Here is a 22,571-nt window from a genome sequence, read left to right as displayed (position 1 = left end):
TCCTTTCACAAGAACTACTGTTTTCCTGTTCCCCTTCAGTGTGCAAATTACCTTTCTTTGCTCCCTGCAATCCAATCCCAGTAAACCAAAACCTAGCTTACTGCTTTTAGAGACACGGAGACTTTAGCACAGAGAGAGCTCTGGCTCTTAATTTTAATTATGACTGACTTTTAAGCTCTTGAGGGAGGAAAGTTCTTATCAGGGGAGACTATTCTTAGAAAGCTGTTAGCTGACTAATTAGTTAACTAATCAGTTTTCCTAATTGAATAGCAACACATTTTCTTGGGGCTTTCCTCTCTTTTTCTCTTTGAAATTCGCTGGTGGTGGTTACCACGAAGTTTCAAAAAGCCATTTAAAACAAATATTTGCCAGTAGAAATCATTTGCAGGGGTCAGGTAGGGAAGTGTGACTTCATCTTTGCTTGATGAGAGAGATTCATTTCGTTAAAGGGATTCTTGTTACACACACGTAAATCTCAAAATAAAGGGTTTAAGAAGCCACTGGATTAATTTGGGTCACTGTCAGGGTCCCCAAAAGTAGTAATGATTCCTTCTTCACTTTATGCCTTTGGAAGGAGGTGCTGAAACAATAGTTTGGTTGGGATTTTGTGGCTCCTTTAAGCAACATGTTGCTTGTGTCGGGGAAAAGAAAGGGCACAAACATGTTTTTACTTAAACACATCAACGAATACAGCTACTAAAAATAATCACTAGCGGGGCTGCAATAAATGAAGGAGAAATAGCCTTTCTTTCTAGCTGTGTTGTTACAAAGGAGGCCTTTTAAGTGACTAATGGTCAGGTAGTGGCTGTTAGGAGAGAACTCCACCGGATTACATTTCCTCAGTGTAATGTGGATAGAGATCCAACACGCACCTGAAATTCAATGTTATTGGAACCTCAGGATCCGGGATCTTTAGGGCCATGCAGCTCAGTGCCTCGGAGGCAGCTTGGCCGTTCAGCCAGCCTCTGCTTGTCAGCCCTTATCTTAAATAAACACCCAATGGTCCATGTTGTGCATTTCAAGTCACTCTCGGGCCCTGGAGCACACGTGGCCCTCCTGGACTGCCCCCGCGGCCGGCCATATTCATAACCAATCTGTACTCTCCTCCCAGGGCAGCAGGGACTCAGGGAGTTGTTGAGTGTCAGGGTTTATTTGCGCTATTTTGATTAGCACCAACCTGGCAGGAGCTTATTTTCCTTCTAATGACCCCGTGCTGAGAGAAGGCGGCTTCCGAGGGAAGGGCTTGGGTCGGAGGGGAGGGGACCGGCGTTACGTTTCTGCAGCCCCCAAATGGGGACTGCTGGGCGGGAACAAGAGTAGGTGAATGGCTGGAGGGTCTTAATTAGATTTAGAGTTCTTAAAAAAACCTTTCCGAGAGCGAGCCCAGAATATCCTTGCCATACACTGTCCTGCTTTTTTTTTTTTTGCACTTGCTAAAGATTTTTGGGCTGGCAAATTGGGGGAGAAGTTGTAGAGGCAATAAAAGCAAAACAAGACCCCCTGACCCCACCCCCCCAAGAGGTCACTGATCAGGTTATAAACTCTCTCTCCTAGTTTATCAACGAACATGGTCACAATTACTCAAATCCTAGTTCTGAGTTAGGAATTCTGGAAAGTTCATTAGATAGCGTGAGAGTTCGTTAGGTCACACACGCTTCCTAGATCTACTTTAGGATTTTGTTGTAAATCTTTGGTTTGTTCCTTTCAGCGGGGGTCTCTTCTTTTTTTCCTTCTCTTGACGTATATACAATTTAAAAACATTAAAAAAATAATGTTGCCGATTACTTCTTAGCTTGTGAATTAATGTGGCAGAGAAGCTTCCAGGTGCTGAAGTCTCTCAACTGGCTTGGATTAACCCCTACTGTGCTTCCATTTCAACCTCCCCCTCCTCCCTCCTCTGGAAAAAAAAAAACACCCAACCTCCCCTTTCTCATCCACTCTGGCTTTCTTTGTGTCTGCTCTCCCTGCCAGGCAGGTGTCAGAGCCCTGAATGAGGGTAAACGCTCCATTGATGGATTCCACAGATGGAGCGTGGAAATCGGTAGAATAGGCCTCGGCCACAGGCCATTTCTTGGGATCCAACAAAAGCCTCCAAATAAGTCAACAAAAATCCCAAAGATCACAAAGGGAAAATGTCATTTGTCATTTACTCTGGGTCTGTGAGGGAATATCAGACTCTTCCTGGTTTTCACCCGAGTAAACACGAGAGAGGTCATTCACATCTCTCTCAGTGTAAAAGGGCTATTTCAGATCAGAAAACAGTTAGTTGTCCCATTGTCCCCTTCGTGTTGAATGGTAAAACTCACAAACACAGGAGGCATTCTACAATTAGCCAAGTAAGTACATCCAACTTCAAGTTGACCCGTTAAAGACCTCATGGGATATACTTCTGAAATACCCTCATGCTGTCTGACACAGGGTGAAACCACCTCGTGGGGCTCTTAGGCACGATTTTTATTTTTATCTTGTTCTTTCATCGGTGAAACATAGCTTTGAGTGCCGACGCTGACAGGTTTAGCTCGGAAAGGTTAGTACAGATGGGACGACCATCTGATTTGGTCTGAGGCTGTCTTAGAATAAATGACAGATGACCAAGGAAGTTCAGCCTCGAAACCTACAGAGAGAGATTCCCCCCACCTCCTCCCGTGTCTGTAAATTGCATTGTGTTATATCTGGGGAAAACATAGAGTTTAAATGGTTGTCATGTTTTGATTCTTTAATTATTCAAATGAAAAGTCTTGCTGAGAAGAAAGACAGTGTGCCAAATGCGTGCTTGTGAATGATTTTGGTTCTCCATTTTTTGCCTGTCTCCCATCTCTGAATTATACTGGTCTGAAAACCAATAATTATAGAATTCCACGTGACTAAATCCCTATAAAATTGAGGTAAGATCTCATGTATAATAGCATTAACTAGGATGAAATATTTCCTGAGGCTATAGAAGAGGTCACAAGGGGTTAACGGACAAAGACATACTCTCTAATTCTGTAATTCCTTCTTTAATTAAACTTCATGGTTGGTCCGCTGGTGGTAATACTTCTGCCTTCTCCTCCCAGTTTGATTTGTTTCCGAAGGAAGAATTTGTAATCCTATGGGGTATGATTGTTGCCTATGCTTGATCTTTTTTTTTTCTTTAAGCAGAAAATGTCCATTTTCCCAAGGTTGATTTGGGGAGTTAATGTGAGATGATTGGGATAACTAAAAATTTTGCTCCTAAGACCTAGAATTAGCTTAACATAGAAAACGAAGAAATGAACTCTTTTAAAATTAAGAATAAAGCACAGAGTTGAAACACTCAGGCACCTGGGTGAGAGGTGACATTTTCCCAGTGATCACGCTGAGGTTTCTGCTGCATAACTTGTGAATATCCCAACAGATTTCAAGTTTTTATTCCTGCACTTTTGCCTAAAAAGAATTTGAGGTTACTTTACAGCTCTTGATATCCTTTCACTAAGGTGCCTTTACTATCAAAAAAGAAGACTTTAATAAAGATATAAACAGAGTGATCAGTTCAACTGCTTGTGAACAATAGTATTTTCCCTATTGACCCTGGATCTCAGAACTAAGGGTCTGTGATGATTATTAATGGAGACGGCACATAGTCAGACTGACTGCTTTAATTTCTTAAATTTGTTCAATATCTTGGAAAATTGATCCATTTCTTAGTGCTTTATTGTTGTTAAACAACTATACTTTGAATATATAAAGAATTCACTAAATATTTGTTGAATTAAATTCAACTGGGAAATTGATTTGGTGTATAATATTGATTAAACTGTTGTATTTCTGTCAATTTCATTTGGTTCTAAGAAGTTTTGAAAATTTGGGACAAATAAGAATAGTAGTGGCAATCAGCTAAATGATTTACACTGGGATTCCTGTTTTGGTGTGTTTCCGGTATTCCTCTTCAAAAGGACTGTGTGTGTGTGTGTGTGTATGTGTGTGTGTGTGATAAAGAAACTCAAGACCTATTTAGAACACTCCAGGCTAGATGAGAGAGAGTTCTCTGAAGTCCCGTAAACCTGGGTCAAATCCCACTTTCCCAGTTGTGTGACCTGAATAACCTCTCTGAATCTTTCCTTTTTCTGTACAATGGGGTGAGTATTTACTTCACGGGTTTTTGTGTAGTTATGTAAGGAAAGGAGAGAAATTCTCCACCTCTTGGTAAGGTTTGCTCCAGGTTCATTGGTGACATTGAGTTAAACAATTGTATAAGTCAGTGAATGGATTGTGAAGGGGTTTTGGTAATAGAGTCAAAACTTTCAAATTCTGATAAGAACATGGATTGGGATAAAATCTGAGAATTTTTATGCAATTAAAACAATAAAATCTCCACTTAAAGGACCATGTATTATGTATTGATATGGATTTTCTTATGAGAACTATTCTGGAATTTCACATTAGGGGACAATATCTCTAAAGAACAGTAAAGCAAACTTTGTGAAGGCAGGTGTAGAATGTGACTGAGCAACTTAAATGTATGAAAGTCTCCCTTTAATATTAAGGCCAGACAGTATAAATAGACTGAAGAAATTGTATTTAATCTAGTTGCTATATCCTGGCAATTTATTAACATTGAGATAACTGTCTTGCTAACACTTCTTGTAGTTTTCAAGTCATAGCTTAAATATTATTCACAGGAAAAAAATATAATTTCTTTCTGTCAAGCTGTCTGAAAGAAAAGCCTTGTTTTTACTTTGCTGAAATATTTAACAAGATTAGATACTTGGTATCTAGTATCGAATTTGTTCCAGTATCTTGGGTAAAGTTAAATATGTAAAATAGAACTTCAATGGATTGATTTAATTTGTGCTATTAAAATGGGATTTAAGTTTTAGACTTGTTTTTGGTAAAATCTCAATGATTCAAATTTAGGACATTATTGTGAACTATGTTCTGTGTAAATAATACATTTTAGGGCTTCCCTGGTGGTGCAGTGGTTAAGAATCCGCCTGCCAATGCAGGGGACATGGGTTCGAGCCCTGGTCCAGGAAGATCCCACGTGCCACGGAGCAACTAAGCCCGTGCACCACAACTACTGAGCCTGCGCGCTAGAGCCCGTGAGCCACAGCTACTGAAGCCCGCCTGCCTAGAGCACGTGCCCCGCAACAAGAGAAGCCACCATAATGAGAAGCACGTGCACTGCAACGAAGAGTAGCCCCGCTCACCGCAACTAGAGAAAGCCTGCCCGCGGCAATGAAGACCCAACGCAGCCAAAAATAAAATAAATTTTTTTTAAAAACCCCCAAATTTTAATTCTATTGAGTAGTATAAGAAATGGTAGTGTTTCCATCTTTAGAAAGAGCTAGTATTTCCGAGCTGGTAGATTAATCTAGGGTTGCTGACTGAACATTTTTTAAAGCCCACATCCTTTTGGAGTTTACAGATGGGGAAAAGTTAGAATTGACTTGTAAGGTTGCAGCTTCATCGTGTCAAAAATGATCAGTTGGTTCAGATAATTTTCTAGCAGAAAAATCAGGCAAATCGTTTCCTCAGTGTCTTTGAAATGATGCTATTTGGAGTTTTTCCTAGTTAGATGGAACCTTTGGATTGCTTTTGAATAAAAACAGTCTAGAAGTAAAAGTAGTAATTTGCTAGCTTGTTAAAGAAAAATTTATTTTCGGTGGTAAAGGCTGTGCTATTGAACTCAGATATTCTGAGTCTTGTTTATCACTGGTTGTTGGTGGTTCTTCATCTTTTTTTAAAAATCACAATCCTCTTTGAAAAAATTGGCAATTATTCCCTAGAAAAATTCAGGCATGCAAGTACTTGCAAGAATTTCCAAGTAATTTTCAAAGATTCACAACCCCAGCCCCAAAGCTCATCTATAAATGGTAGTTGGGTGACTCATAAGAGCAGAATTTCCATTTTAAAGATGTAAAATGGTGGCAGAGAAGTGAGTTTTGGTTCAAAACTTAATTTTTCTCCTGTACTTCTATTCATTCAGCATGTATTTATTGAGCACCTATTATGTTCCAGCAGTAATTCTAGCAATGAACAAGGCAAAGGAAGGGTCTTGAGCTCATAGAGCTTCTATTCTGGGGGATGTTAATTGTTAAGATGAAACAGTGGTCTTGACCCTCAGAATTAACTCTGGTTGGTACTTGTACATCTAAGCAGCCCTTTTTCTCCAGAAACCAGTGATGATTTTGATTAATTGACCTGACAGTGCATGGCACATCATATTTACTTGGGAGGATTTACTAGCCCCAGAGACTCCCAAAGGAAACATGAAAATTTCCACATACTATTATCCTAATGGGATCATAGTAAGAGAAAGTGCAAGCAAGCAAAGATTTAAGGTTCTCACAGGCAGAGGAGAGATTTTGGTCAGTTCTTAAATGCTGTTGAGCTTTTCACCTGAATTCACTTTGGACAGAAAAGTCAGGGCAACAGAAACTGGAAGCATGGAAGGAAAACATTTTATAAAAATTTATTTTCTTCTTAGGGGAATGAGTAATCTGTTTCTTGGGGAGTATATCATTTATAACTGAAAAAAATACAGGTGGGAGCAATTTTTTGGATAAATTGTGGCAGAAAATATTTTATATACTTGGGAATTTTGAGGGGGAAGCGAATAATTAATCTGAAATATTCTGTAGAGAGGGTTCTCAAAGTGTCTGCCCAGGATCAGTAAAATCAGCGTCCATCACCAGGGAATGTTAAAAATGCGAATTCTCAGAGCCCACCCCAGACGTATGGAATCAGAAGAGGGGACAGTCATCTGGTTTTTAACAGGTTTTTCCAGTGATTCTGATGCTCCAGAGGTTTGAGAACCACTGCCCTACAATTAGGCACAAATTATTGTTCTTTTAATTTGGTTCACGTTTATTAAAGGTATACACATGTAAGTTGTATTGGCTGCTTTTGAAGTTTATAATGCAATGAATGACATATTTCTTAGCATGTTAATACTCCTGTAAAATATTCGCATACTTAAAGTCTATTTTTTTTTCTTTCAGTTAATACTAAAATTTCCTAAAGTAAGATTTATATTAAATTAGACCATTTTACATTAAATTAGATAACATAATTGAAAAACCAAGCATAATGGCTAACATACAGTAGAGCATTACATATTATAATTCCCTTTTGCTTTTATGTACCAGTATTGGTTTTCTTTGATTTGTCATATATATTATTAATTCACTCTCTTAATGTCACAGTATTTGAATGTGAATAAAATGTAGAAGTACTAAAATATTAGAAAACTTAAAATTATATTTGTGGGTTATTTTGGATGTGTACCTTTTGGGGCAGCTTATAATTTATACTGAAGTAAAATGAAATTTTAAATTTCTATAGGGCAGAATTAAGTTTGAGCTTAAGAGAAAAGAGAATTAGTAGTATAGGAGATACTGCATTTTAGCATTGCTTCTAGCACTTCCTGCATTTCCCCAGGTTCTACCAGCCTGAGGGTGCAGATGAGTTACCTTGACATTGACATTAGTCACCTACAGTTTTCTGGCTTTTTCTCCTCATTTGCTGACAGCACACCTCAGCCTCTTCCCCAGAGGATCCTCCAGTTATTTGGGAAGTTTTGAGAGCATTTGCATGTGTTCAGGGGCAAGGCTGCTCTGGCTCCCACGCTACACTCAGAGTCTGTGGCCTGGTAGCCCTCTGACAACCTCTGCCACTGTCCTGGGGTCCAGGCCTCTGGGAGGGGGCTGCTCTCCTACCGACAGCCCTATGTCTGGGTGCATCCTCAAGCTGAAGAACCTGCTATTGGCCAACAGGTGCTCTCTACTGTCACAACTCACAGACACCAAATTGCATCATTAATGCAAATTTCTACTTAATTTCCCAGCTCCTCCTCCTGTTTCTTGGACACCTGCATACTAAAAGGGGAAGATCTCCTTCCTTGATGCGTGCTCATACAGGCAAATTCAAGCTTTGGTGAGGAGGGGGCCTGTAGCAAGGCTGGTTTCAGGGACGTGTGGCCTATGCAGTCGCTCAGGGCCCCATGTGCAGAAGGCCCTGTGCTTAGTTTTATGCTCTGTAGTTGCCATCTTGAAATTCGTGATAACTTGTGAACACGGGGGTCCTGCATTTTTATTTTGCATTGCGCTCCTCAAACTAGGCAGCGGTCCTAAGCCACTGCCTATCAGACCCAGACTCTGAACTTCTGTTTAGAAACAGTTTAGTAGACTATGCCTGCTTCTTCCTGAGTCTGTTCTTGAGATTTGCATTAACAATATCTAAACTCTCCTTAAAGCATTTCCTAATATCTGGCAATGAGATAGTAAATTTAACACAGTGCTTCTTATAGGAGCGGTACAGTCTACAAATTTATAGGAATCCTGCACTAGTTTACGATTATTGCCTTTTTAGATACGAAGTCAGTTTTGGAATATTAATTTTAAAAAAATCACTTTTTAACAAATTTTTTCCTGGTCTAAAAGCTGGTGAAGATTGATCAGGAACCAAATTAAATGTGATTCATTTATTAGACAAGAACGGAGTACCCATTAAAGGCTAAGGACATGGGCCAGAAAAATGGAGTAAGGTCTGTCTCTGCTTTCTAAGAGCTCATAATGGGCTTAGAATGACAGATGCAGAGAGCAATTATTTCTGCCTGGGGGCCTTGGAGATGGGATAGGGGAAGAGATTAAATACCATTTAATAATGTAATACCGCAAGGAGGGGCTTTGTGTCAGTGGGAGGACATTGGGAATGTACTTTAGACTAGGATTTGAATCATTATAGCTTGGTCAGACCGGTTTTTTTTTTTTTTTTCCCATATTTTGGCTGCTCCAAGAAGCTTGCGGGATCTCAGTTCCTTGACCAGGTGTCGAACCCAGGCCATGGCAGTGACAGTGCTGAGTCCTCACCACTCGGCCACCCGTGAACTCCCCAGACTTGTTTTTCGATTCACATTTGATCACTTTTTTTCTCCTGTGCTTTTAGCCTCGGCACCCCAATCAGATGAAGGCTCGGACATCGACTCTGAACCAGATTTACCGCTCAAGAGGAAACAGCGCAGGAGCCGGACCACCTTCACAGCAGAGCAGCTTGAAGAACTGGAACGGGCTTTTGAGAGAACTCACTATCCTGATATTTACACTAGGGAGGAACTGGCCCAGAGGGCAAAGCTCACCGAGGCCCGAGTACAGGTACTGATGTCCGAACATCCCTGTCCTGCTTAAACCCACACAGGAAACAAGAGTGTCTTCTCCTCTAAAGCATATTTCAGACCAAGAAAGTAAATATATCAGGAATGGTCCTTCATTGTGAATGGCAGCCTCTCACATTATAAAGTTCTTCCTTTCTCTCTCATTTCTTTCCTTCATATTTCGCCTTGTCGTGATAACGACATCATGACCTCCTTTTCCGTTTTATTGCATGTGCTTGGTCCAAGCACCTCCTGCCAACACCCCCCTCGCCCCCTGCCCCGCCATCGCCCCCAAGGTATGTCTGTGGTATACAGCAACATATTACTTTGCTAACCAGTCAGAAAGTTTTCCTTTTCCTGTTAATAGGTTGATAAGTCCAATTAAATTTATTGATGTGATGGCTATATTTGGCTTCTTTTCTATCACATTATTTGATACAAGTATTTTATATGTATAGACTTAAAACTGTGGTCCATTTAATTAGCTTTCTTTGTATTCTTAGTCTTTTTTTTTGTATTTATGAAAGTATACGTTCTTATTTTAGACTTTGGTTGTCATTACGAGGAGAATGTAATTATATCAGATACATCACAGAGAAGGGTGTCAATTCACATTATTTATTCATCATTTCAGGAATCCTTGTTATGTACCAAGCACTGTATAGACTTTGGGGGTGGTACATAGATAAAAGCAAAATTTTGAGTGGTTACTCTGTGCCAGGCACTGTTCTAAATGCTTTATAAGAATTAATTCATTTACTCACCATTAAAACCCTAGGTTGGTGCTATTAATATCCCCAATTTATAGATGAGGAAACTGAGACTCAGACTATTTAAGTAGCTACCCAAAGTCATGTAGCTAGTAAGTGATCGAGGTAATTGGATTCCATACACTTCCTCCCTATGAAGGAATTAAATTATGCCTTTCAATTATGAAGATGTGCAAAGTTATATAAGGTAAAATCCCTTCCTTTAAGTCTAGAAGCATTTCAAGTAACTATATTATTTAAAGAACATTTTAAATTATCCTTTCAACTCAGAAGTGTTCTGAACCCTCTGGAAAGGCTACTTTGGTGTAATATGTTTCTATTGAGTGATAGAATAATGTTTCATTATGAATAATGAACTTTCTTCTCAAGGTAGTAAAGCATGGTGGGAAAGATTACAAATGCCTCAGGGTATCCTGGAACCCCTTACTGCCCCAGGAGTGAAGTTACCTTATCTGGAAATGTCATGTTATTGCCAGATACTTGACGTTCATAGTTAGAGTGAGGCTGGGGACTCAGCAGCGAACTAGGCAGTTGATGTGGTCTCCAGATTGATCGACACTTTCCCATAAGCATGTAACTGCCTCTCCTATCACAGACTATTTTGGAATAGTCTCTTGTAGCCTGCAGAGCCAAGTCAGAGGGATTGTTTTCTTCAACTTGAATTTCTTTCTGATCATCACAATGCTAGGAAAGTCAAGGAACACTAAGATGAATTAAGACCAATTTCTCAAGGAACTAGTGTTTAATGGGTAATAAAGTAAACGCATAAATAATTTAAAAACAAAGCCGAGATGATAAGTGCGTTAGAGCTGAAGTGCAGTGAGAGTCGAGAAGAGGAAAGGGTGAGATCTTACTGGAGTAAACAAGAGGGGCTCATGAAGAAGGGAGGGTTCAGATGGCCTTTTGAGTTTAGATAGATATTCATTGGACAGGGAGTTTGGGAGAGTATTTTAGTAATACAGAGTAATGAGCAAAAGCACAGAGAGTCGGAAGCACATGAGTTGCATATCAGATGACCTTTCATTTTTCACTCTAGTCATGTTGAGAACACAGTGAATAGTTCAATTTGGTTAAGGGTAGGGAGTGTTAGGGTGGCAGGAAGGAATATGATTGATTGAAAATCTATTTGCTCTCTTTGTATTCTTAGTGTTTATTTTTTGGTACTTATGAAAATGTTCATTCTTAACTTTGGTTATCATTATGGGGAGAGTATGATTATATCAGTTATAACATACAGAAGTGTGTCAATTCATGTTATTCACTCATCATTTCAGGAATCCTTGTTATGTACCAGGCACTCTGTGGCATTTAGGGGTGGTACATAGACAACAGCAAACTTTTGAGTGGTTTCTGAAGTAGGTCAGTGGCAGTGGGAATGGAAAGGAGAGAACTGCCTTGAAAGGTGGAATGTAGGCAACTGGTTGTGTGAGCTGGAGGTGGGTGCAAAGGGGAGTGTAGGGAAGAGTCACAGATGCACCGGGGTTTGCAACACAAATGTTTTACAGCTGGAGCTATTCAATCCCTCTACCTATTACATTGGGATATAGTGCTGCTTCCCAGAAATGACCACCACTAACCACAAATCATGATGATATTTATATATGTATATATAAATATCACGTTATTTTATAGTGATATAAACAGTGTATGTATTATATATAATAATGCTATAAATAGTACATATATCAAATCTATTTGCTTTTATTATAGTTCTGTGATCACCTGGTTTAAATGTAAAGTGCGGTCCATCCATTCTTCCATTCTTCTGGCAAACCTTTATTGAGTGCCCACTCTATTGCAGGATCTGGTCCTTAACCTCTCTGGCTGGCCAAGCCCACATACTGGGTCTGTCCTTAAGATAGATTGAAGATCAGTTCTGAACTCAGAGTCAAAAAATAAACATTGGCTGTAAAGAAATCAAACAAAGAGAGTGATGGAAAATTGAAAAGAGTGTCCTGTGTTGCTCTACCTCGTTTGTTGTTGCTTTTGCCAAAGGCAAGGATGGGGGGACAGAGTTAATCTCAACCGCATGCAGCTTGTACAGTGCCCAGCACTCGCATCTGGCTCAGTGAATGTCAGAGGAGAATAAGAATGGCCCATTAACTTCCAGAGGACATGGGATCAAACCAATAAAGAGTGGTTCATATTTTTCTATACAGTGACCTCCTCTCCAAAGCGGGGCCCTCATTAACCTAACAGCTGTCCTAATGTGGCTTTAACCCGGTGACTCTTTACATTCCTTATGGCTTCATTAGTTCCCTTGAGACACATCACGTCTTGCACCACAGCTATGATCTACAGCCTAACAAATTCCCTACAACACCCGGCATATGGATCTTTTACTTAACCCAGCAGGAAAAAGAAGGGAGTAGTTAATCACTGATTAAAATGCCAGAACAAAATCCTTTAGTTTTTAGAAGGATCTGGGAAAGCAGTAGCAAAGTCAACTCAGTTTGAGTGATAGCCAGAGAGTGTGAGTTATTTTAATTTGGGGCACCTGGGAAAACCCAGCACCAAGCCCCCCCCACCCCCCAAAAAAACCCCAAATGTGTCTACATTCCTTTTTTTTTTCCTCCCAGAGGGGGGGAAAAAGACACTTCTAAACCCTTCTGGATAAAAATGAGACTAAAGCTTTAATAAATTAGACCTATGTCAGTATTCCATAAAACTTTGTTTAGACGGTAGCTATGTTATATTTATCAGAGCCAAATCTGAGTATACAATCTAAGAATTATTGTACAGCAAAGACTAATTTGCCTAATTCACCTCCTGGGTAGCTGTAATTATGCAAATAATGGCAAGCACTAAAGTTTTGTAAGGAAGGATGACTTGCAGACATTTGTGACGTGTAAAAGTTTTAGTAAATATTCCACCTGAAACTCCAAGAAGTAGGCAAGTATCGTTCTCTTACCACCCAGGTAATGGAAGACAGGAAAGGAAGCTGCTTGTGGAAAAGCATTTAACTAGGAGTCAGAAGATGTGGGTTTTGGTCTCAGCTTTGCCAAAAGTGTTTTGTTGAGCAAGTCACAATTTTGCTGTAATCCTGCTGGACTTCAGGTTTTTAAAAATTTAAATATAAATTTGAAAATATGGGGTTTAGATCAGATGATCTTAGTCTGGGTCCATGGATGACCAGGATAATCATGGATGGACTTCAGGAGATCTGGGAAACTTGAGATTTGTGCGCAAATGTTGTGCCTTTGCCTGTGTGTGTGTGTGTGTGTGTACACAAGTGTTAAATAGGGAGAGGGCCCCTAGCTCTCATCATATTCCCAAAAATCACCACCCCCTGTTCTTTCTTTCTTTCTTTTTTTTTTTGGCTATACCACTCAGCTTATGGGATTTTAGTTCCCCGACTAGGGATTGAACCCAGGCCCTCAGCAGTGAGACCGTGGAGTCCTAACCACTGGACTGCCAGGGAAATCCCCCCCCACCCCGTTCTTTCCTTTAATTAAAAACCCCTAGGATGCACGATCTCTCAGGACCCTTATAGCATCAGTAATTTGTGATCCTCAGGGAAACCCAGTGGTGGTTCAAAGCCATGTAACATCTATATAGTTTAAAAGTTAAGATAGGTACGGAATATTGGCTCTGAACTCCATAATGAAGCAAAAATGTGGTCATCCTACAATTCTCTGCAGGAGTTTGCTCTTGGGATGTATAAAGATGCAGTTAAGCACGCTTTCATGTGTGTCGTGATCCTCTGACATTCACAGGAGCATGGCATTTCTCCTCATCAGTCTAGCTCATCCTTTCCCCAACCTGCTCTCCGTACAGCGGTCAAGGCCGGGTAGCAGCAATGGTAAGAGGGCTGGGCGGGTGTGATATGGGAGAGAGGCAGTGGAGTGAGTGAGAAGGTCCAGGGAATAAGCAGCTTGTCCTGAATTTACCTACTTGGAAAGTACTGTAATTGGCACTTTAGTATCAGCTCTAGTATTAATGAAACATTTTATAATCTTGTTGTGAATTCTCTTTCTAAGGATTAATGATTACATTCTCTTCCCATGTTTTAAATGGCATTTGAAATAACCCATCTGGAACAATGTAGGTTAGATTGCCTTTGAGGACCACACCAAAAATGTGAACCAGTAATTTATTGATGGGCAAAATTAGGCTTACACCATGGGACAATTAACACTAATCCATGAACCTTGGAAGCAATTTGGACCTAAGTCTCCATTCAAGCCAAACTGGCTTTCAATTATTTGAGGTGTTATTTGGATACTTTCCTGTTTGCTCAGGGGCACAAAAGGCTTTGGCCGTAGACCAGAGAGCTTAGAAAAGAAAGCAAGTCTCTAATTCTTGGATTTCTCAGTGTGACGTTTGTATTTAATAACTAACATTTACTGAACACAGTATCTCTTAGGTATTTTGCAAGCTTTGATTGTATTGTCTCATTTAACTGATTATATTGTCTCATTTAATCTTGTGAAGGAGTTTTTTATTTCTCCCATTTAGCAGATGAGAAAACAGAGACCCACAGGTGTTATGCAAATTGTTCAAGATCACAGAGGTAGTGAGGGATGGGGAAAGGTGGGATTCAACTATTGCCTGGTCTGCACTGCTCCCATGTGAATGAAAAGTATTACCGTATTTCTTAAAATATTAAGTTTTTTTACAACTTGCATTGTTGAGAACAAATTGGTACTTATTTTACTCGTGAAGAGAAAAATTTATAAAAACCTATTCCTTTGTGATTCATTACCCTTTTTCCCTAGTTATCATGACGTTGTATTTTAAATTTTGCTTCAAAAAAATCATTGGATATTATATTACTCCAGAATGGATCTAAATATCATTTCCAAAAGCGTGAATATGACTTTGTAGAAGGGCTCTGAAGAGAGACGTACAAGTAGGGAAAGATCCAGGGAGCAGGTGAAAATCAACCAGGCTGCAGTTCATCAAATGAAGTAAAACCTTGGTGCGAGGGAAGGTTCTGATGTAGTGTGATATTATACAGGCAATTGTAAGCAATTAACCATGCCTGGTAGTAGTTATTCACCAATGTATGTCTCCTGCCCCACTTTCTTACCATGCTAAGTGTGATGTGGAAGGCCAGGTAATGCTGCGTGGGGAGAGTGAAATCACATTGAATTAGAGATCGTAGAATGACATTTAATAGGTAGATAGCTTGGTAAAACTTGTTCTTTCTGCCCTTCTGGCTAAGACATTGGTGGAACACTCATATTCCCCTCCAGAACATCAAAGGCCAGTTTGTCTCTGTTGCAATTGCTACTCTTTTCAAAACAGAGTTTCTCGTGATAGTAACAACTGAATCATAGATGCCTTCCACCCATTTTAGATGAACTTATTCAGTATTCTGCACTTCCACATGCCATTCAGTAGATTATTCCTTGATTGTCTGTTAGGAAGTAGAGAGACAATATTGGAAGAGTTGGGTAGGACTTCTGAGGGCCAAGGGAATGTCTTTCAGTCAAAGATGGGCTAATAACAGTACCCCAGGATCACTGTGCTTAGCCAGTTTGGGTACTTAAAATGAAGGTGATTTCAAGGGCATTTTTTTTTCTATTAAAAATAGATGTTTATGAGTTTCAAAGCATAAAGAAGGCAAGGGCCATTTCCCATTTTGCAACTTCAGTATATTTTTCCTTTAGTGCTTCTTTTGGCAGTTTCAGCTGGTTCTAGGAGATGCAGAGGCTGGCAGGGGCAAGATGATAGAAAAATCTTGTTAAATAGCCAGAGACAGGTAGCTCCGTCTTCAGTAAGCCCTGCTTCCCTCAGGATTAGCCCTCTGCATTTATTTAGCCTAAATTTAAACAACATTTAAATTCCTTCCTTTAGGAAACTCTTAAACCTCCTGTTGAAGGTTTGTTTTTCAGTAAAGATTTGCTTCCCAACTATTTCTCTTCATCTTATATTGTAGTTATAATATATACTGTATTGTAAACTATAAGAATCTTTATCCAACTCCTGGTAGGTTTATTCTATGTCATCAATATTTACTTGTATTATTTTGGAAAAATGGAAATAAACCCCCAAAACTTTATACCCCTAGCCTTTTGGATTTAATGTTTTGAAGGGATTTGTAGTTATGATGTTTCTTCTAATTTATTACCTGAGCAAAGACATTTTTGATTTAAAGAATTGGGTTATGGAGGAGTTAGCATGAATGTAAGTCAAAAGTAGGTTAAGACTGATGGAGTAACCCGGAAGAGCCCACCCAGTGGATAAATCAAATTTGGTTTACTTATCTAAAAGTTACAGCAGGAAGTTGCCACAGAGAGATTGGCAACATGCTCTGATAATGTCAGAAGTGCAAGCTTCTGAGTTCTTCATAAGGCATCTCACCAGTAGATTTGAAGACAGTAGGTCTGAATGAGTGAAGTCAAATCAGAACTTTTGGAAATTCAACTCTCCTTCCAGCCTAGTACATAAAGCTGAAGATGCACTGCACATGGGTTGGTCTAGATAAGTGTGGGGAGGAAAAAAAAAAAAAAAAAAATCACCTGAGCCAGGTGTGCCTCATTAATCTGGAGGTTTTATACTATAAAATATGACACAGTGCGTGGTATAGTACAGTGCATTCAGGTATGAAAACAACCCTAATTTCTTACCCCCAGCCTCCTCAGGCTAACCAGCTTGTTCCAAGCACTTCCCTGAAAACAGTTTTCTTACCCTGATGCCTTTGGGAGCCCTGGTAACAGATGCTTAGGCTTGCAGTGAGAAAACACAATTGATGCAGACCTGAAATTGAGTGCTGTCAATGGTTCTATTATCCCAGGTGGCAATTTATTAAGTTAAGTAAAACTCTAATTCAATTATGTATCAACATGGGAAAATATTGACTTCCCTTCTTTTCCTGTTGGAAACTTAAGGAGTATTAAATGTTAGTGTTCTGAGGAAGTTCAAACAGCTTTCCTTACAACTGTCTTGCATCATGGTAAGAGATGACCAAACTCTTTTCCAGACAAATGCTTGGGTGACTGGCAAAAGTTTAAGCAGATGCCTTGGCAAAGTATCTGTTAAACTGGGCTTTCTTGCTGCAGAAGGGAGACATTCCTCTCTCCACTCTTTTAAAAATTTTGTGACTTGAAATTTACATTTAAGTTGTATAATTGTTAACTTTGTTCTATAAGGAAATCAAGTCTCAACTTTTCTTAGACATGCTGGTCTCTTGTATCTCTTCCAACTGGCGTGACCACTTTTCGAAATCATATCCAAGCTTTAAAAGGAGTTGAAACTTCGTCTCCACTCTAAACTTCTCCTGATTTCTCTGCATTTTCAAACACGGAGTTTCTACCTCCTGTGAGCAGTTATTTTGGTGACCTTGATTACTCTGTGAGTTCCTAGAGGAGGAGACAGTAAGCTACTTGAGTGCAGGGATCCTATCTTATCCACCCCTTTAGCCCTCTGTTAAAAAGATAGGTGCTTATAGCTGCTGTTGAAAGAAATAATAAATAAACCCACTATTTAAAAGAGCTTCATAGATAAAATGCTTTCCTTTCTTGAAATACTTACCTCTTCAGCATCTATTTCCATGAAGATCAGCACAATGTCTCACACTTTGGAAGGGATGGTAAAATAGCTCCATTTATCCTTCTGGTTAATTTATATGACTTTCCAGGAATTGTGCACATAATGTCCATAGAAATACAAACACATTGATATGACTATAAAAAACAAGGGTTAGTGTGATAGGTAAGACCAAATTAGGACACATGTCACGTGGGGGCCAAACAGACTCCTGGATCCTCTCCATTATGCTGCGGTACATGAAGGTGGGAGGGTGCTTATGGTGATGGCAGGGAGTTCCCGTGGTTCCCATCCCTGCTTAGCCATCCCTCCCCATGGTCACCCCCAGGCTCGTGGGGGCTCTGCAGGACCATGGAAGGCCCTCTACTGACCCCTGACATCTAATTCTCCTTTCTTCCCTGACAATACAACCCAGAAGGTGGAGGGCTCTTGTGTCTATTTGCCCTGTCAGTAAGGGGCCTTTAATCTGTTTTAGCATGAAAAATTCATTAAGACTGTACTATTATTTCATCAGTGAAATCCTCAAATTTTAAATTAAATCCATAGGTCTGGTTTAGCAACCGCCGTGCAAGATGGAGGAAGCAGGCTGGGGCCAATCAACTGATGGCTTTCAACCATCTCATTCCGGGGGGATTCCCTCCCACGGCCATGCCGACTCTGCCAACATACCAGCTGTCCGAGACCTCTTACCAGCCCACAGCTATTCCACAAGGTATGGAGGAATGGAGTCGGGGGTTGAGATGCAACTCCCAATCTTGTTCCTTGCTGCTTAATTTATGCAGTGAAATCTTCTGCCGGTGTCCTTGTGGCTGTTTGTATGTTCATTACATCAGGTTGTCCTGAAAGTATTGATACCTGTCACATTTCAGAAACATAGCTTGTTCTGTGACCTGTCTGAATCTCTCTAGATAAACTGTGTTGTAATATAATACTGTTTCAGTATTTTAAAACAAAACAAAACAGCATCCCTACACAAGCATGCAATTTGCTTTTCATTTGTTAAAACTTTACATTTATACTCCAGTCTGCAATTAACTGAAGTTCTGTGATGGCTCCTAACTGCAGTAGGAATAGAGGGAAGGTAAGCTTTGATTAAAAAGTCCCTCTGTCTTAGTGCATAGAGGTGAATGGGATAAATGATAAAACTAAATTAGTTTGCATTATGAAAGATAGCATTGCAGGCATTCGAAACTATACTGTCACACTAATGTTCAGGTGCTTTGGAAGTATATTTGATAAGAAACTTGAGACTTGCAATTCTTACATGGGTTAATCCTCACGTTGATTAATAACATTCACTAACAAAACAGCTTTGTTCGCACTGTTGATGTGATTTCTGAATTTCTGTTCTGGGTGAGTGTGCGTTGAAAGTATGTAGATAAATTATGTCCTTGCACATATGTGCAGAGATGTGGGTGTATTTGTTATGAGTGGCTCTAGACCTGCGTGTCAAGAAGGGCAGTTTGAAATTTACATGTGGCTGACCAGGATATAGTGCTGATGGCTTGGTGACTGTGAACTTTTGTACTGAACTTTCTCTGCTGGCCTCCAGCGGAGATTCATGGCTGATGAACTTCTTCCTTGCAGCCGTGTCGGATCCCAGCAGCACGGTCCACAGACCTCAGCCGCTTCCTCCAAGCACTGTACACCAAAGCACTATTCCTTCCACCCCGGACAGCAGCTCTGCCTACTGCCTCTCCAGCACCAGGCATGGATTTTCCAGCTATACAGACAGCTTTGTGCCTCCATCCGGGCCCTCCAACCCCATGAACCCCGCCATTGGCAATGGCCTTTCACCTCAGGTCAGTCCCGTGTTTCCAGACAGACGATTTGCTGTATACCAGAACCAAATAGTCAATCCCCCGAGGCAGTCATATAATGAATTGCCAAATTTAAACCATAATGTATTCTTTATACAAGCCACATGATTTCAGTTTTCTAGTTTCCTTTCTCTCCACCCTTCCTACGGGCTGTATCAAAAGTTGTAGCTTAGACTTAAAATCCAAGTGACTTTTAATGTAATCACGGAGATTTTATGTTATACTTAGTTGTCAAGGCATTCATCTTCTCCACTCCTTGTTCTGGGTTTTGGGTAAGAGGTTCACACACATTTTTTTTTTTTTTAATGATATTTGGTCAGCTGATAGGGTTGTGAGCAAGAACACTTAATAAGAAAACACCAAAGCTTTTATACAATATTCGGAGAGGAGGTTAACAAGTTGTGTGGAGAGAGACCCAGCTGATGACTACAGAACTCTAGGATAAATGAGTTAGAAACGCACAAATTAGGAGAATTACCGCTCGTTGGGAATATATAGATATTTGAATGTTGTAATTGTTTTTCTAATTTGCATTGGACTCTGAGCTTTTCTTGAGAGATTATATTAATAAATTGCCTTGATAATTGCATGTCAGAGGGTTGGTTAAATTTCCTACATGTGGCATCTGTCTGAGGTTGACATTATTAGCAGTTGTTTAAATACAGATCACTTGATTTTATTAGAGAGCACTTGGCCCAGGTGGTGAGGAGATCTGCCGGCTGAATTTGGAGAAATGTCACGAAGGGGTTGCAATCTATAATTGCCATCGAGAATCTCTTCAGGGCTGAGAGTGAGAGTTTTAACAGCTTTATCTTTTCTTAACCCCCTTTTTTCCTCTTGGTGGTTAGAAAAACAGAGAGAAGCTCAGAATGACACAAATGAAAAGTGAAAAGACAATTATACTCAATTACACACTAATCACTGACTATCACTGCTGCCTAAACACCAAGAGGGCATTCTAATAGGCAGAAAATGAGATTTTAATGGCACAAAGGGTGGCCAAAATAACGACTCATATATCTTCGCCTTCTTCGTTTTCTTCAACTTGTGGTTTGCGTCTTGGGAGTGGAGTTCCTGGGCTCTGCACAACGTTGATAACTCTGAGCAGCTGAAAAGTTCAAAGCCGTTGGAGTTGAAAAGAATGAATAGCAAAGGCAATGAAATAAACATTTCTGCCTAAAGGCAAAAGTTCATAAATCCTTTTTTGTAACAGTGAATGTAATTAAGTTTCATAGATTCCTATAGCACATCCTGGGATAAAAAATAAGAGGTGGCGTTAAGCCTCAGCTGAAAAATAACAACATGAAAACAATGGACGTGCTTCCTACAGGACTTTAATACATTTAGTTTCCAAGTGCTGGCATCTGTGAATGTGATTTTGCATGAAAATCATGGATTTATATTAATAGATTCAGCTTTAAATGTCTGGATCTATAGCATAGAAGCTTCTTCCACAGTTTAGAAGTAACATCAGAAGTAGTTATCTCTGCAGTTTTATAAGTCATTTGGGGCCATAGAAGAGCTTTTTATGAACATGATTTAGTTGAAAGTTTGCATAAAAGTAAACTTCAGCTCGAACCACTTCTGTAAGGTGAGACCCAGGATTCTTTTGGCATTTCTCAGTGTTCGAGCATAATAAAAATAATGACACGAACCTGTATTCTCTAAGTGAAGCTCCTAGTTTCTTGTATTATAGATGTCTGCACTTGTATGTTATAAGAAGTATAAGTGTATTCTACTGTGTTATATAAGTGGAGGTACTAGCACTTGACCTTGAAACTGTTAATCCTTGATTTCAAGAAGCCTGGCTATGATTCCAGAGTTGGCGGTAGGGTGGGAATCATTCCAATATCAAGCCATGGAAAATTCCACAGGCAACTTCTCCTGTATTTCTTTACTATGCTCTTACACATTATGTTAACTCCTCACTTATTAAATTGCAAATATCCAGGACCTTTTGCGTTTCTACCATATATTTCCTCCTCAGCCCACCACTAGGAACCCATGTTGTGTGAGTTCTTGTAGCATCTCCAGTGAGTTAGAAAAGAAACGAATAATATGAAGCTCCTCCTTATTTCCTTAGGCAAAGTTGGAGAAAAAAAGGCTGAGTGAATCAATATCTTGCCAGACATATTTACAAAAAGATGGAATGGGAACATTAGGAGAATTGGGAATTAAAACTCAGATTTCTATAGCCTTTAAGATTTACCATTTCTCAGGAATGCCTCTATTTAAGCAAGGTGGGGAGGTGTGCACTACCCTGTTTTTGATCCTTTGGCTTTATTAAAAATATTGTAAAGAAAATTTGAAGAAAAGAGTCTAACAGCTGGTTTACCTGTTAACTAAAGAAGAGAGTAAAGAAAGGGTGGTCATGGCTTAGTCTTTTTGCTTGCTATAGAGAAGTGCTTATTAATATACTGGATCATGTAATATTAAAAATGGAACTAATCCTGCGACTGCCATTTCTCCTCTTCTCCTCCAACTTTTCCACTTCCTCTGTCTCTATCTGGACATCTAATATTCAGACAAATCAACTGAGGCTCACAGAGCTTGTGGTCACAGCGCTCATAGTGAGAGAGCTGGGACTGGACAGAGGATTCCCAGCTCCTACTCTCGAATCTCATTCATGATAGCACTCAGCTGGGTGAAGAGGAGACAGGTTTCATAAAAAATAGAGCCGGGGGTCTTATTCATATTTTAAAATCATTTTATAGAAACTAGTTTTCTAAACTTTGGATTTGGGTTAATTAACACTCTTTTTGCTAATGCACTCTTTACATGCTTTTTTGCTTTACACATTTTTCTTATCAATCTTTTAACTTCCCCCAATAATAAAAGGTACTTCACGGTTACTGTAGGAAACGGAAAAAATTTTAAAAAGGTATCTCTAGAGTAGGAAAAAAATTCCCCTGGGGAGCCACTGTTAATATTTTTGCATATTGCCTTTCAGCTCTTTTTGGGTCTTATGCTTAAAAAAAAAAATATATATATATACATATACACACACACACACACACACACACACACACATATATATAATTGAGATAGTATGCATGTTCTATGTTATATAATATGTAACTTTGCATCTTACCTATCCCCTGCCTTTACCCTTCATCATAGGTCTTTACCTATCTATTAATTTAAATTGAATTGGAGCTAAAGTTTTTTGAGTCATTATGATCAATTCATTGTAAATCTCTTTAGCGGATGCTATTTTATTTGTGCATTTTATTTGATTTTTTTCTTAGTGTCATTGAAATTGATATATTGTTTGCCATTCAGACTTGGAAATCATGAGTTAGAATGTATGTGAACTGTTGTAAAATCGGCTTTCTAGTTTCTTGTCAAAGAATTAATAGACACCGTTATGATAAG

The 22,571-nt window shown here is 39.5% G+C and overlaps 1 protein-coding gene across 3 annotated transcripts in view; it reads left to right on the top strand.

The window, feature by feature from the left end:
• The window catches only part of PAX3 (paired box 3), a 92,983-nt gene that overhangs the window by 54,019 nt on the left and 16,393 nt on the right, over positions 1–22,571 (top strand). For all 3 annotated transcript variants that reach the window (XM_036858108.1, XM_036858107.1, XM_036858109.1), the window contains exons 5-7: positions 8,908–9,113; positions 17,923–18,088; positions 18,964–19,178. In XM_036858108.1, coding sequence (XP_036714003.1) covers positions 8,908–9,113; positions 17,923–18,088; positions 18,964–19,178 — 587 coding nt within the window. The remainder of the gene's footprint in view (positions 1–8,907; positions 9,114–17,922; positions 18,089–18,963; positions 19,179–22,571) is intronic.

The sequence above is a fragment of the Balaenoptera musculus genome, chromosome 7, assembly GCF_009873245.2.
Source record: "Balaenoptera musculus isolate JJ_BM4_2016_0621 chromosome 7, mBalMus1.pri.v3, whole genome shotgun sequence".
NCBI lineage: Eukaryota > Metazoa > Chordata > Mammalia > Artiodactyla > Balaenopteridae > Balaenoptera > Balaenoptera musculus.
This window is presented reverse-complemented; position numbering and strand designations above follow the sequence as displayed.